At 39.7% G+C, this 15981-nt stretch overlaps 1 protein-coding gene across 1 annotated transcript; it reads right to left on the reverse strand.

Moving 5' to 3' along the window:
- Positions 1–896: 896 nt before the first annotated feature.
- Positions 897–5071, reverse strand: LOC149783511 (uncharacterized). Its single transcript, XM_089931752.1, has one exon. It carries the CDS (start codon positions 4721–4723, stop codon positions 2732–2734), a length of 1992 nt encoding a protein of 663 aa, XP_089787878.1. The 5' UTR covers positions 4724–5071; the 3' UTR covers positions 897–2731.
- Positions 5072–15981: the final 10910 nt, after the last annotated feature.

Below are 15981 nucleotides of genomic sequence, written 5' to 3' on the forward strand. Positions count from 1 at the left end.
TATATATATATATATATATATATATATATATATATATGCAGGGAAAAGAGTGCTAGGGTAGGTGATGAGAAACAGGGATGCTAAACAGAAATGTTATTTTTTGGGCCTACATTTTTTCATTGTTACATGTGAAAAACTGGAATGAAGAACACAAAAGCAAAGAGTTTAAACAATGATTACAAATAGTATGCATGAAATGATACAAAAGATACACGAAGATTGATGGGGTTTATGACCCCTGTGATCTTTATAGCATCATCATCATGCTCAGTGTCGTTACAAATAATGGAACATACACATCTAAATATGTACTGGTAGTATACACCAGCTATATCATGACCCTATCAATAAAATAATGAATGAGCGCAAATAACTTAAAATGGAAACATTCTGTAGTTCACATAAGGGTGATGACACATGTTAAGAAAATAATAAAATCCTTATTTATTCTTCTTCTAGCTGTTTAGGAAGACAATGTATGATCTAATTGGTGAATTAAAAACAATCTTGCAGGTACTGAGTGGAACAGAGATACTTTTCATTCATAATTCTATTTTGTTATAATTAATTCCTATGTAATATTATTTTACATTGTTGTAAATATATTTGAAAAGGTAAATAAAGACAAAGAAAACAAGAAAAGTTAAATTATACAGTTTGTAAGAAAAAGTCAGCCTTGTGGATTATCATCTAGTAAATCTGCAACAGCATAATGCAGATAAATCCCTTTCCATGCTACTATAAGGTTATAAATATTGTGAGCATACTCATTTTAGATATCAGAAAGAGGGAATGCATATATATATATATATATATATATATATATATATATATATATATATATATATATATATGTGTGTGTGTCTGTGTGTGTGTGTCTGTGTGTGTGTGTTTTATCTGACAAGTACAGTTGAACTGCATTCAATACCATTGGTCTATTCCTTCAGTTATACATATATGCATGCATATATGCATGCATGCATGCATGCATACGTACATACATACATACTCTCTGATTAGTAGACTGAAATCAGTTTGAGATTGGACAAAAAGTTTAAGATTTATACATAGTCATTGTGAACATCAATATGAACATCATTATATACAATTATTCACATCTCCATTAATACAAATGAAAATCAGTAAATACAATTATTCATATCTCCATCAATACATACAAACATCATTATATACAATTATTCACATCTCCATTAATACATATGAACATCAGTAAATACAATTATTCATATCTCCATCAATACATACAAACATCATTATATACAATTATTCACATCTCCATTAATACAAATGGACATCAGTAAATACAATTATTCATATCTCCATCAATACATACAAACATCAGTATATACAATTATTCACATCTCCATTAATACATATGAACATCAGTAAATACAATTATTCATATCTCCATCAATACATACAAACATTACTAAATACAGTTATTCATATCTCCATCAATACATACAAACATCAGTATATACAATTATTCACATCTCCATTAATACATATGAACATCAGTAAATACAATTATTCATATCTCCATCAATACATACAAACATCAGTAATATACAATTATTCACATCTCCATTAATACATATGAACATCAGTAAATACAATTATTCATATCTCCATCAATACATACAAACATCAGTAAATACAATTATTCATATCTTCATCAATACATACAAACATCAGTATATACAATTATTCACATCTCCATTAATACATATGAACATCAGTAAATACAATTATTCATATCTCCATCAATACATACAAACATCATTATATACAATTATTCACATCTCCATTAATATATATGAACATCAGTAAATACAATTATTCATATCTCCATCAATACATGCAAACATCAGTATATACAATTATTCACATCTCCATTAATACATATGAACATCAGTAAATACAATTATTCATATCTCCATCAATACATACAAACATTACTAAATACAGTTATTCATATCTCCATCAATACATACAAACATCAGTATATACAATTATTCACATCTCCATTAATACATATGAACATCAGTAAATACAATTATTCATATCTCCATCAATACATACAAACATCAGTATATACAATTATTCACATCTCCATTAATACATATGAACATCAGTAAATACAATTATTCATATCTCCACCAATACATACAAACATCAGTAAATACAATTATTCATATCTTCATCCATACATCAAACATCAGTATATACAATTACTGACATCTCCATTAATCTACTTATGCATCTCAGCTAACAAAAGAATTATATTTGAAAACATAAAAAGCAATACTGGCATTTGTTTCAATGTAATAGTCCATAAAAGCATTCTATACAATCATCTATCCATTATTACATGCTATAAAAGTACATGGCATGTCTTTAAAATAATGTGTCACTTGATTAGAAACATTCCTTATGTAACCTATGTTTGATAAAACATTTTTGTGGGGGAGTTTTGAATGTTTGGCTGGACTGATAATTAACTGCTGCTGAAGCAATAATTTCAGAATAATGGGGATTATATCAAATTTAATGGTCATAATTTGGTCATTTTATCTTTCACAAATGAGTAATAAAACAAACTTTCCAACTATACCTAAACTGTTACAATCATAATTATGTTGATGCTGTGTTTATGGATTTCTTTTCATCAAATATTTCCCACAATCTTCTATGTCTTTCAGGAAGTGTATTATTTGTGCACAAAGTGGTGAAGTTTAAGTCTCATTGGACCTTCATTAGTGATACAGAAATGGTCCCTGGTTTGATTGAAGGAAATTCCTCTTGGTCTTTCTGGAACTCCAGAAGTAATGACCTGAAGTGTAACACCATCAGAAGATAGTTTATGAATGTTGTTAGTGCTGAATCCCACAACATAGACATTGTCCTCTCTGTCCACTGCTACACTAAGAGGACATCTGAGGTTACTGGATAAGTAGATGAAATGCTGCTTACCATCTGTTAGACCAAAACAGTAGACTGCATTGTCACCACCAACAGATATGTAGACATGAGACTTGAACATATCTAGAACAGCATAAACATGATTTCTCACTTGACAATCAAATTCATGGTGAAGTTTAACATTTCCATTTCTATTGATAAGGCTCCAGTAACATTTATTAATACTCCCTTTATCACCACAGAAGCCAGAGACAAGGATTTCCTCATTACTGACAGCAGCAACAGCTCTACATTCATGTTTCGATATTACTGTCCCTATGGCACAAATGGAGTGGTCTCTGATGGATAGAAATTGGACAGTTTTCATGCGAGGCACTGTTATAGCAACTTCCTTGTCTTCTATCAGACACATGTCATAAGGATTTCCAAGCAATGTGTGACTTGTGATTAAATTGTATGTCGAATCATACAGGCAGCATGCGCTGTTATTCCAGTCTGCAAGAAGTATACATCCCTCTGGTAACTGGACAATACTTAGGTAGGCAGGTATCTTGCCACTTGGATTGTGAATGTCATTAACTCTAGACAGCTCCACAGTTTGTGTTTGAAGAGACATCATAAGACTTGTGCATTTCAAATCTTTAGCCTCCTCTTGACATGCTATTTTCACCAAAGCTCTTGGATCATGGGAAAGTATTGCTTTCATGTTGCTATTCAGTTCAAGTCTTATTCTGATGTTACCCACTCTTTCAAACTTTTCTTGAATCAGATCACTGTAACAATTAAATTGTTTTGCCATCTTGCTGGTCACCAGAAACTTTTGTGTATCCGACCCAAACTGGCTAACCATCTCTAAAAGTGTGTGAGAGTTTCTAATGGCACTTACTAATGACTGACATTGGTGATTTTGTTCTTGTTTTCTGATTAACCACTCCTTGTAAATTATATTTCCCTCAAGTGTCACCATCTTCTCAATATCATCCAGCACAGCATTCAGTTTCTTTCTGATATCTCCAATTTCTAAAGAAATATTGTTAATATTTGACTCTACAATGTGTAAATTTACTTCATTCATCTCCATAAAATTCTTGAGATGATCTTCTAATTTCTGCATTTGTTCCTTTATTTTCTGTGGGTTCATCTCCTTCAGTAGACCATTTAGATTATGTTTCAACTCAAGGACATCCTCACAAGCTTTATGGTGAAGAAAAGAACAGGTTCCGCAGCATGCAGTATTGTGGTTCCTACAGTAAAACCTAATATCTTCATCATCATGTTCCAGGCATCCAAATTCCTCTCTAAATCGTACGCGGTTTTCTGGATTATTTTCCAAATCTTCTGTGGTAATTATTTGATGACTTTTACTCATCTTCATATTTTGATGACATACGGTACAGTTATCACACATGAACTCTTCACATACAACACAGAATTTCTTAGCAAGGTTTATAGAGGTATCTGATGAATTCAAGCACACTTCGCAAAACCGTTCAACTTTAAATTTCCCCACTAACGGAAATGGACTGTCGGGGAATAAAGAAGCCCATTCTTCAACCGGTTTTTCTTTATTTGCAGGCCTGGTTACAGCTCTACATACAGGACACACAAACTCCTCCAATGTTTTATCGGTACTACTAGCCTTTGTTGTGAGATAATTCTGAAGGCAGTGTTCACAAAATGAATGTAGGCACGGCAGCTGACGGGGCGAGGTGAACCCGTCCAAGCAGATCGGACATCCATGTCCGTCTTTAAAAGAAACATCAGTACTTGCAGTAGCCATTTAAACAAATACGTTCACACTTTTCTCCTATAAAGAATACATTACAATTGTGTTGTTTATGCAGTAATATTAACGATTATTAGATTTTCAGTCATCTTACATCTGAACGTAGCATGTATCCTGTTTTGGGACAACTTGGAATACGTCATTTCTGGAGAAACTGTATTCAACTTGGAATTCCAAATTTCTGCGCTCTTTCTCGAGAAATTACATGGCCGATTTTTCAGCGGTTCTTAAAAGTCATTGAAAGTTTTCATTTGTGTGCGTGTCCTACGTGCTTTGATTTTCATGAACTATACATACATTTGTTATTTCAGATATCTTTCTTATATGATTTTACAACCATGAGTAAACATCTTAATGATAGTAAAAGACATGGCCACTATTAATACAAAGTGTTACTAATGTGAAATGTTTTGAAATAAATCATAAACTGGATTAATAGTAAGTATTGTCAATTAATATGTGGTACAGAAAACAAGGTGCTGATTTTAAGACTGTATTCAAGTGCATATTGACACCTTTATATAAATCTAAAGCAAACAAGTATACATTTGAGGAACTCATTTTGTGTATTAATGATTACTTCTGCATCAGTGTGGAATATGCCTTCCAAATCTTCTACCATGTGTATAAATACCTTGAAGATGATGAAGACAAAAACCTTCTTAAATTATTTTATAAAACTTGAGAAGGTTACAAAATCTCAGGTGTCCATGTACTTAGTACAATAACTATATCAACATACATGCAAGATTTACAGTAAGTGATCTCTGTCTCCCTCCTCTACCTTACCCAACACACACACACACACACACACACACACACACACACACACACACACAATAAGATACTTTTATAGTCAATGAAAAGTTCATCACAATCCATGTGAAGAGGCCATCAAAATATGAAAAACAATTATATCTGACACTGTTTTAAAACCAAATTAAACAATGTGCAAATTTGAAAGCATGTAGCTCGCAATATTCATAAATAATGTGGTTCCTCTAAATGTACTTACATCTAATTATTTGCAGGTTTATTAAAAGTGTTAAATTTAAATTTGTGAGTAGTGAATAGGGCCACCTTACGTACAATGCAAAATAACATTACAGAGACCCCTGGGCCACTTTACGTACAATGGAAATTTAACATGGCGAAAAATCGTGTACCACTTTACGTACAAGGGGAATTAACATGGGAATAAATTGTGGGTCATTTTACGTACAAGGGGAATTTAACATGGGATTTTTTTTAAAAAATTTTTTTTAAAAAAAGGGGTAGGCAATTCAAAGACTATCTCTTTTCGAGAAATATGGCTGGCCCTGAAAAGGGCCTTTGGGTTTATGTTAATATGCCCTTAACATAAAGGGCATCTGCAACATCTTCTTCTTCTTCTTAGGCTTCGTCGAATGGTAGGTCCATAAACTAAAACTCTTTTCAGGCATCCTTGCCTCTCCACGTAAATTCTACGTATCCATAGGCTCGTGTCGGTCCTGTTGACAACGGTCCACTTGGATCGGACATACATGAGCATGTCCGTCCTGAACATCATCGTTGACACAAGGGTTGAAGATTCAACGTCTGTCCACATGTTGAGGTTCTTAGAATAGGTGAATCAATGCAGTGAACGGCGCTTATTTATAGGGGCGGAAAGGATTGAAACGGATTGAGTTCATTTACCAATCCGAACACGCGTTACAGAATTCAGTCAGCTCGCATCCAATCCGAAGAGAGCAGTCTGTGACGTCACGTAGTCAATATAGATTCGCTAGCGCTTGTGTGCAGTCAATCTATGCGACAGTGATTCAACATGACGGAAACTCAGAAAACGATCCAGTGGGGTGCACCAGCAGGGGAGACCGCCCAAGGGAACCCGGACTTACTTTCAGAAGAGGTGAATTGGGATTTTGTGGATTTTCTCTCCTCGCAAGAATTTGTTCCGGAACCTTCGTTACCTTCTTCATTACCGCAAGTGGAGAATTTTAGACAGAGACAGAAAGAAGAATTGGAGAAATTTATACAACGACAAAAGGAAGCGGAACAGGCTTTTCTCCTACAGCAACAGCAACAAGAAGAAGAGGAAAAAAAAAAACAACAGCAAGAAGAAGTAGCAGCAAAGAAACAAGAGGGTGAAAATCAAACGGTCACGGTACTGTTGGACATTTTAGCGGAGTTAAGAAGTCTGAAACAAATGTATCAGACTTCTTTATCACGACCGAAGAGAATACGACCTTCCCGAGCCAAACATGTCAACCCTGTGACTAAGCCTACCGTACCACCCTTAGTGATTTCAACCCAATCATTATCATCATTACGCAGTCCAGAAGTAGGCCTTGGCCGTGGCAAAGGCTTAAGGCAGTTAAAATTGATTGCTTAAACTCACCCCTACACCATGAAGAAAAAAGGCCCTTTTCAGGGCCACCCACATTTCTCGAAAAGAAATACAATTTCAATTTGCCAATAACTCAAAAAAACTCACCCATGTTACCCTTATAGTACGTGTCTGTGTATGAGTGCGTGAGTGTAGCTTCTTATTTTAAAATCAAAACTCAAAGACACTTACCTTATATCATTCATTTATTCTTTTATCAATAGTTACAATCCAAATCACAATTCACAACAGAGCACTTTAAAAAGTTCATAGACTTCTTCTGTCTCACTATTTAGTCTCTCTGTTTTTTGAATTTCTTCACCGTCACACTCTTTTCCTCTTCTTCCTCCTCGCTTTCTTCCCTTCTTCTTTTTTTCTCCTGTTTCTTTTTCTTCACCTGTCTTCTTTCTTCCTCAGAAGAATCCCTCTCTTCCTCTTTTAAATAATTCCTCTCTTCTTCTGAAGAATCCTTCTTTTCTTCTGACTCCTCTTGTTTCTTTTTTGGGCAATCTGGAGACCAATGTCCTTTTTCTTTACAATAATAACAGGTATCTTGACTTTTGTCTTTTTTAGTCCCTGTTTTTGTTCTTTTTTCACGGTCTGGACACTCTGAAGACCAATGCCCTTTCTTCTGACAGATATAGCAAGTATCTTGACTTTTATCTCTAAAGGAAGGAGAGTAGTCCGTAGGCTGGTCTGAAGAGAATTTTCTAATGACCCCTCGCAAAGCTCTGACGAAACGTTCCATCTGGTTAGTCTCTTCCATCGTTGTGCTCGGCTTGAGAGTGAAATGAATAGTGAAAGGACAAGACACACACCCTTTTATATACGCTGGTCTGCCAGGACTATAAAGTAGCTTATGGTGTTTGAACTTGAGTCATTTGACTTTTTGCTTTCAAGATGAAACGATCCCATTCATTCGAGAAGAAAGAAGAAGAAAGTAAGAGGCAGAAACGTGATCTATCGCCTCGTACCAGGGCTGAAATCTTGGCACAAATTCATGCCAGTGATTTTGAAGAGGACATGAGTGAACCGGAATCCGAACCCTCTAAACCAAGTTCACCACCCTTTGTCAACCCTGAAAAGTACTATTCCATTCGAGAGACGGAAAAGCGCTCCTCTAGAAAATTTAGAACCACGGCTTACAAATACACGGTGAAGTTTAAAGATTTCAAGTCCGAAGTACCGTTAGAGAAAGCAGAAGTGTTCATCACTGAGGTGTGGGATTCTTTGCTCACTGCACTCAAGCGACAATGTCAACCCAAAGAAGACGATCGTTTGAGACTTTCCATACAACACGACGGTTTGAAATCCCCTGTTTGGATCGAGTTTAGCACCCCTGCAGAATTAACTGCTTCCAAAGTCATGGACAAGATTCAACACGTACAACAATCTAATGATCAGTTTGACATCACCGATGGTAAAGCCACACTGGACATGACCCACGTCTCTCCTCCTCAAGGGACAGGACGCAAAAAGATGTTATTGGTGGACGACCTTCGCAACACCAAAAAGAGTCTCGTCCGAATTAACAACCCTCATGACCAGATGTGTTTAGCTCGTGCCATCGTGGTGGGACGAACCTATGCCAACAAGAACGACACGGTAGAATGGAAAAGAACCTGGAACACTATTCAACGATCCGATCGAGCCAAACAACGAAATGAAGCAGAACTCCTGTTACAACAAGCCGGACTGTCCAAAGACACACCCTGTGGCATTCCTGAGATGCAAAAATTGCAAGATACCCTAGCTCCACGCTACACCTTGAAAGTGCACCCTCAAGAAGTGCGCGGACCTCTGTTGTTTCGAGGCCTAGATTTTAAGGATGGAAAATACATTCACCTTTATCATCACGATGAACATTTCGATACCATTACCAGTATCACTGGATTCCTGAGATACAGATATTACTGTGAGAAATGTGACCATGGTTATAATAATCGAGAGCAACACAAGCATTGTGGATCGAAATGCTCAGGATGTTTGGCCTCTTCACCCTGTCTGAGCGAAGAACCAGTGCCTTGTTCAACTTGTCTGCGCACGTTTGTCAGCCCTACCTGTTACCAACAACATCTGAAAACGCAAGGTTCACAGAAGAAATGTGCTTGTCAACTCCTGAGATTGTGCCCTACGTGTGAACAAGTCATATGTACCAATGCTGCCAAGGCACACGTATGTCGAGGAAAGAAAAAATGTCACATTTGTCACCACATCGTGGACTTGGAACACCAATGTTACGTGCAAAAATACCAACCCCCACCAGAGAAAGAGGACGGTCACAAGAAGAAAGGCAATTTCATCTTTTTCGATTTCGAATGCATGCAAGAGACCGGCATTCACATTCCTAATTTCTGCGTGGCTCATCGAGCGTGCGAGAAGTGCATTCAAGAACCTATCTTCAGTCATTGCCCTCACTGCAGCAAGATTCCCGGAGGGCGTGAAAAAATCTTTCGGGGACCTAACACGTTAGCCGATTTTGCCCAATGGGTCTTAGACCCCGTCGACAAGACGTGGAGCCAAGAGGACATCGAACGTTACGGAGATTGTCATCGTCATGCCACGGTGATGGCTCACAATTTCTCCGGATACGATGGACAGTTTCTTCTCAGATACTATACGGAACAAGGCACCGAACGTCCTAAAGTCACTTTGAACGGAGCCAAAATCATTTTCATGCAAGTGGGACAAGTGCAGTTTAAAGATTCGATGAGTTACTTGGCCATGCCTTTGAGTCGAATGCCTAAAACGTTTGGAATGACAGAAATGGCTAAAGGGTACTTTCCACACTTTTTCAATACGGAAGCCAATCAACATGCCGTTCTACCCCATTTACCAGAGGTTCACTATTACGACCCCGACAACATGCGTACCGAACAACGAGAAGCTTTCTACGCTTGGTACCAGATTCACGCCTCGGACCCTTTCGACTTTCAGGAAGAAATGCTAAAGTATTGTCGTTCCGACGTGGACATTTTACGACGTTGCTGTGGAAAATTTCGAGAACTGTTCATGGAACACGGAGGGGTCGATCCTTTGAAAGAAGCTTGCACCATTGCCAAAGCGTGTTCCTTAGTGTATCGACAACGATTCATGCCTGAAAAGACCGTGGCTGTCATCAGTCCTCAAACGACCCACTTTGTCAAGCGTCAATACTCGGTCAAAGCCCTACGCTGGTTACATTACTTGTGCGACAAGGAAGACAAGTGGATTCAGCATGCCCGCAACGGAGGGGGCGAAAAGACCATCGGAACGTATTCGGTCGATGGCTGGGACTTAGAAAACCCCAAGATCGTGTACGAGTTTAACGGTTGCTTATTTCACGGATGTCCCGTCTGTTACCCTGACCGTGGCACTAAAAATCAGTTTTTGCAACGAACCATGGAAGACTTGTACCAGGACACTTGTCAGCGACGCCTAAAGTTAGAACAGCAAGGATACCAAGTGGTGGAAATGTGGGAACACGAGTACGATCACCGTATGAAAACCGATCCCGAGTTTAAACGCCTCGTGGAAAGTTACCAGTTCATGGACCCGCTGAACCCGAGGGATAGTTTGTACGGAGGAAGGACCAATGCCACCTGTTTGCTGTACCAAGCCGACGAAGAGAACGGAGAAGAAATCAAATACTTGGACGTGTGTTCGCTGTATCCCTACGTGTGCAAATATTGTCGCTTTCCTGTAGGGCACCCACAATTGTTCACGGAACACATCGACCTGAAAAACATTCGACAATACGAAGGCTTGATAAAGTGCAAAGTTTTGCCTCCCACGAACCTATACCATCCCGTCTTACCTCACCATTGTCAAGGCAAATTGATGTTTCCCTTGTGCCGTACTTGTGCCGAAACGTGCAACCAGGACCAACCTTGTCAGCACAGCCAGGAAGAACGGGCCTTGACGGGAACCTGGGTCAGCGTAGAATTGTTCAAAGCTCTGGACATGGGATACCAACTGTTAGAAGTGTACGAAATTTGCCACTTTCCCAAGACACAACAGTACCACAAGGGTGACCCTACTCAGAAAGGCATTTTCGCCGACTACGTGGATGCCTTTTTGAAACTGAAGCAAGAAGCCAGCGGCTATCCTTCCTGGTGTCACACTCCCGAAGACCAAATACAATTCAAAGAGAAATACTACGAACAAGAAGGCATCACTTTAGACCACATCGAGAAAAACGAAGGCAGGCGATCGTTTGCCAAAGTGATGTTAAATTGCTTGTGGGGTAAAATGGCACAACGACCGTGTTTACCCAAGACGGAATATTTGACAGAACCTTCCCGCTACTTCCAGATGATTCACGACAAAACCAAATACATGAAACACGTGGACGTCGTTCGAGAGAATTTGATCTTGGTCAATTACGAAGAAGATCTGGACTTTGTACAAGACGACCCTTTTGGAAATGTCATCATTGCGGCTTACGTGACAGCTCATGCTCGCTTAAAATTGTACGAAGCTTTAGAACTGTTAGGGGAACGCGTCCTGTACTTTGACACGGACAGTTGCATTTACGTCCATCACCCTATTCAACATCACCCTAACATCGAAGGAGACCGTTTAGGAGCCTGGACAGACGAGCATCCCGACGACAAGATTCTAAGTTTCGTCAGTGGCGGTCCCAAAAATTACGGCTACGAATACCGGGACAAACAAGGAGAAGTGCACACGACGTGCAAAGTGAAAGGACTGACTCTGAATTATCGTACCAGTCGTGTGGTCAACTTTGGGGTATTGAAAGAAGCCTTGCAATCGGGAGAGGATGGAAACTTTAAAGTGACCACTTACCAACCGAACAAGATTGTACGTTTACCCACTCACCACATCGTCAGTCGACCCTTGGAAAAAGTCTATCAAATCGTGTACCAGAAGCGAGTGCGACTTCCCAATCATTTCACCTTACCTTACGGACACGTTGGTATAAAACATTGGTTGTAAGAGGATAGTTACCCCACCAGAAAGATGACTTCGCCACAGCAAGAATCGAGTGAGAAACCCGATGAGAACTCCAAGTTCAAACCCTACCATTTTCCAGTCTTTTTACCTGACTATTGTGATTGTGCCCGTCGATTGGACACGTTTCAGAAATGGCCTACGGATAGGGAAGGATTACCTTCTTCGCATGTTTTAGCTAGAACAGGATTTGTCTACTTGGGACCTGAGTCAGGATTGGGATACGAGGTACAGTGTTTCGCTTGCGGACTGAAGTTACGAATGGATCTATGTATCTATAAAGATTCAGCTATTCTGGAGCATACTCGATGGTCTCCGAATTGCCCTTACCTTTCTATGGCCTTTCCACCCATCACACTACGGTACAATGTTGACGGTACCTTAGAGACGGTACCTTCCAGAACAGGACATAAAAAACGTAAAAAAGGAAAGATGTACAAGTTGGAGACTGCATTGAGACTAGTATAAAAAAGGGGCTATGGTCAAGATCGATAGTTCATTGTGACTATCAAGACCGAGCGAACAAGATGAATACTTTGAAAAAGACATCGTTTCAGTTTGGGGATTGTAAAAAAGCTGTATCTTTCTCTAGTGTGACTAATACTGGATGGATAAGACCCATGCATTGCGACGGAAAATGTCCGGAAGGAAACTGCGATTGTCCATGTGGTTACCATTGTAATTGCGTAACGGAGTTTGCAGACGAGTGCGATTGTGAGCCTTGCGATGGGACCGATGCTGTACCTTGTGACCTGAGCGATGCCGTAAAGCATCATGGGAACTTTAGTACCCCTACCCCTATCATGGAAAGTGATGCTGTGCGTGTCAGACCTGTGGGATGCGAAAGCGATGCTGCTCGTCCTCTTGGACATTTTACTGGGTTTCGTTTTAAAGGGGAATGTCCACCTTCACGTCTACCCCCTTACGGATGTCATCCAGCCCTGAGCAAACTCCTACCCATGTCACTCAACCCTCATCGAAACGAACCTGTGAAAGACGAATATTCGTTTCCTGTGCGTTCGTCGGAATACTGCGACTTTGAAAATCGTCTTCAATCGTTCAAAGGAAAATGGCCAAAGTATCTGGGAGGACCGACCCCCGAAGAATTAGCCAGAGCCGGATTTTTCTACTTGGGCGAAGGAGATAAAGTCAAGTGCTTCAGTTGCGGTGTGTCACTTCACCACTGGGAACCGCAAGATTCGGCCTACGTAGAACATGCTCGATGGTCACCGAATTGTCATTACTTACCTTTAGTGGGACCGAGACATTAAAGTAACTTCTTACCATAATCATCTGTTCATGGATACTTTACAAGAGAACATTCGTGCTTTGCCTGTGGAGTTGAGAGAACGCATTTACCGAGAGCTGGTCAAAATACAAGTGAAACGTAAAGAACAATTGCATCTGATACGTCACCGGTGTTTGAACCACTGGTACCTGAAGGCTATACAAGGACTGATTCAATTGAAAGTGTTCCATTGGACAGACATTGATCAACGACCTCCTGGTTATAAAAAGGAATGGTTTGGTATTGACGATTCTATTTACTACATTGTAAACGTATTGCATCGAATTCCAGAGGAAGAGTTAACGAATTACCAACATCTTTCACACAATGTCAACTTGGTGAAAGAGGAAACTTCTGAACGAATTGTAATGTGTAGATTAGTGACTCAACGATTTAAATTCGACACTGAAGTGAAACCATGTTTGTGCAAAGAGTACATTTCTTGTGTCAGACCAAAGAGGATTTAGTATGACCTATTCATGGATACTTTACAAGAGAACATTCGTGCTTTGCCTGTGGAGTTGAGAGAACGCATTTACCGAGAGCTGGTGAAAATACAAGTGAAACGTAAAGAACAATTGCATCCGATACGTCACCAGATCTTTAACCACTGGTACTTGAATGGTATAAAAGAACTGATTCGTCAGAAATTCTTTCAATGGTCAGACATTGTTCAACACTTTGAGGTCGCTAATGATCGACATGTTCATGATTATGGTTACTTCGAGATTCACCTACAGCAATACATTGAGGAAGACAAGTTAAAGGATTACCAACATATTTTACGTGGAATCTACTTAGAGGAAGAGGAAACACCTAAACGAACTCTGACGTTTCGGTTACAGTATGCAAGATTTAGATTCCCTACTGGAGAACGAAGATCTCTGGCTAGAAAGTACGTCTATTGCATCCGAAAAAAAGAGAATATAAAAAGAGGCTGCCATGCCACGGTTTATGTCACATGTCATCCAACAGATTCCGTGGAAGGAACTCAATGACCATATTCAAACCGTGGATCATTACCATCAATTATTACAAGAACTGTATCCATTCAATTTTGGACGACAAGTGGTGTGTGTCTTAGTGACTTGTTTTCTGGGATTTCGTTTACCAGCCGATTCTTTGTGGACTCTTTACGATCAGTACTTACCACCTCCATGGCCTTAAATGGTCACGAAAAACTCCTCTTGCTCAAAGCCTTGCGTTTTCATCTGGATACTTCTCGACCTCTACGGGAAAAAAAGATTCGTCAACTTTTAGCTACCCAAGACGTGTATGACGATGTGTGTGTAGCTTGTGACTTACATCCCCATTGGACAGATGTCCGTGCCTGGAAAGAATGGGATTTTGAGGCTTGGACCCAAGAAGTGGCCCAGTATGCACGAGAGTTGTTCAAGGAAAAAAGTTACTTTTCAACCCGTGTTAGTGACGGTGCCAGAAGAACCCGTCACCCAGGACAGGACTGTCGTGGACAGACCTGAAAGACCCTTTCGGGAGGACACTTGTGTGACCTTACCCCCTGTTGAACTGGTTAGAACATTACCCAAAAGATGTGATTGTTGTACAGACACTTGTGTTTATTCCACGTTCATCGTTATCATGTGCCTTTTATCCTTGTACTTAAGCCTTTGGCTTTTATGTATTTTTGTCTTTCGTATTCATGTTTGAAAAAAAAACATTCAATAAACGTGTTCTGAAAAAGTATATAAACTCTTGTCTTGTTTGTTTTCGTGTCACAAGTGACATTTCTCACACCATGGCTACCTCTGCTGTCTCTGCTCCCTCTTCCTCTACTGTCAAAGTCATCGACGAACACTTAGATCGTGCCAGTTGGGAGGCTTTGTATCTTCGCCATCCCTTTAACATGCTCATTGCTGGACCTAGCGGTTCGGGCAAAACCGAATTCGTCAAACGTTTGATCGAACATAAACATCATTTGATCGATCGGCCACCTCAACGGATCGTGTGGTGTTACAAAGAGTGGCAATCGGCGTACAGCTTCTTGCGAGAAAGTCAAGGCGATTCCATCGTGTTTGTGGAAGGCATTCCTAAAGAAGACGACGGCATCGTCTCTGACTCCCGTCTAACCCATTTGGTCATTTTCGACGACATGTTAGGAGAAGACGAAGAAGAAATTAAATTGTGGTTCACGCGCAAAGGGCATCACCGTAATGCCAGTGTCATTTACATCACCCAAAATTTGTTTCAACAAAGTAAAGCCCATCGCACCATCAGTCTCAATGCGCATTACGTGGTCTTGTTTAAAAGCCCTCGAGATAAATCGCAAGTGCAAGTCTTAGCCAAACAGTTAGGAACGCCTTGGCTGACTCAGGCGTACGACGATGCCACTCAAACTCCACACGCCTATTTACTCGTCGATTTGAAACCTACGACCCCCGAGGATTTGCGATTTCGTACCCACTTGTTTCACCACTGGTGCCAAGACGGAGGGCCTGTCCTGTACACGTCTCCGTCCTCGACTTCATTTCACTCCCATGAAAAAAATCTATAAAAACCTCAGACCCTTTTTCGTCTGTCTCACACAGTGTGAACATGACGTCCCTTCAGTCTCATCTTCCCGTCAAATTGATTCGTGCCTTGTATGGCATCAGTCGAGAAAAAGATCCACAAACACGAGCCCGT

The sequence above is a fragment of the Sinohyriopsis cumingii genome, chromosome 14, assembly GCF_028554795.1.
Source record: "Sinohyriopsis cumingii isolate HCF-2022 chromosome 14, ASM2855479v2, whole genome shotgun sequence".
NCBI classification, from domain to species: domain Eukaryota; kingdom Metazoa; phylum Mollusca; class Bivalvia; order Unionida; family Unionidae; genus Sinohyriopsis; species Sinohyriopsis cumingii.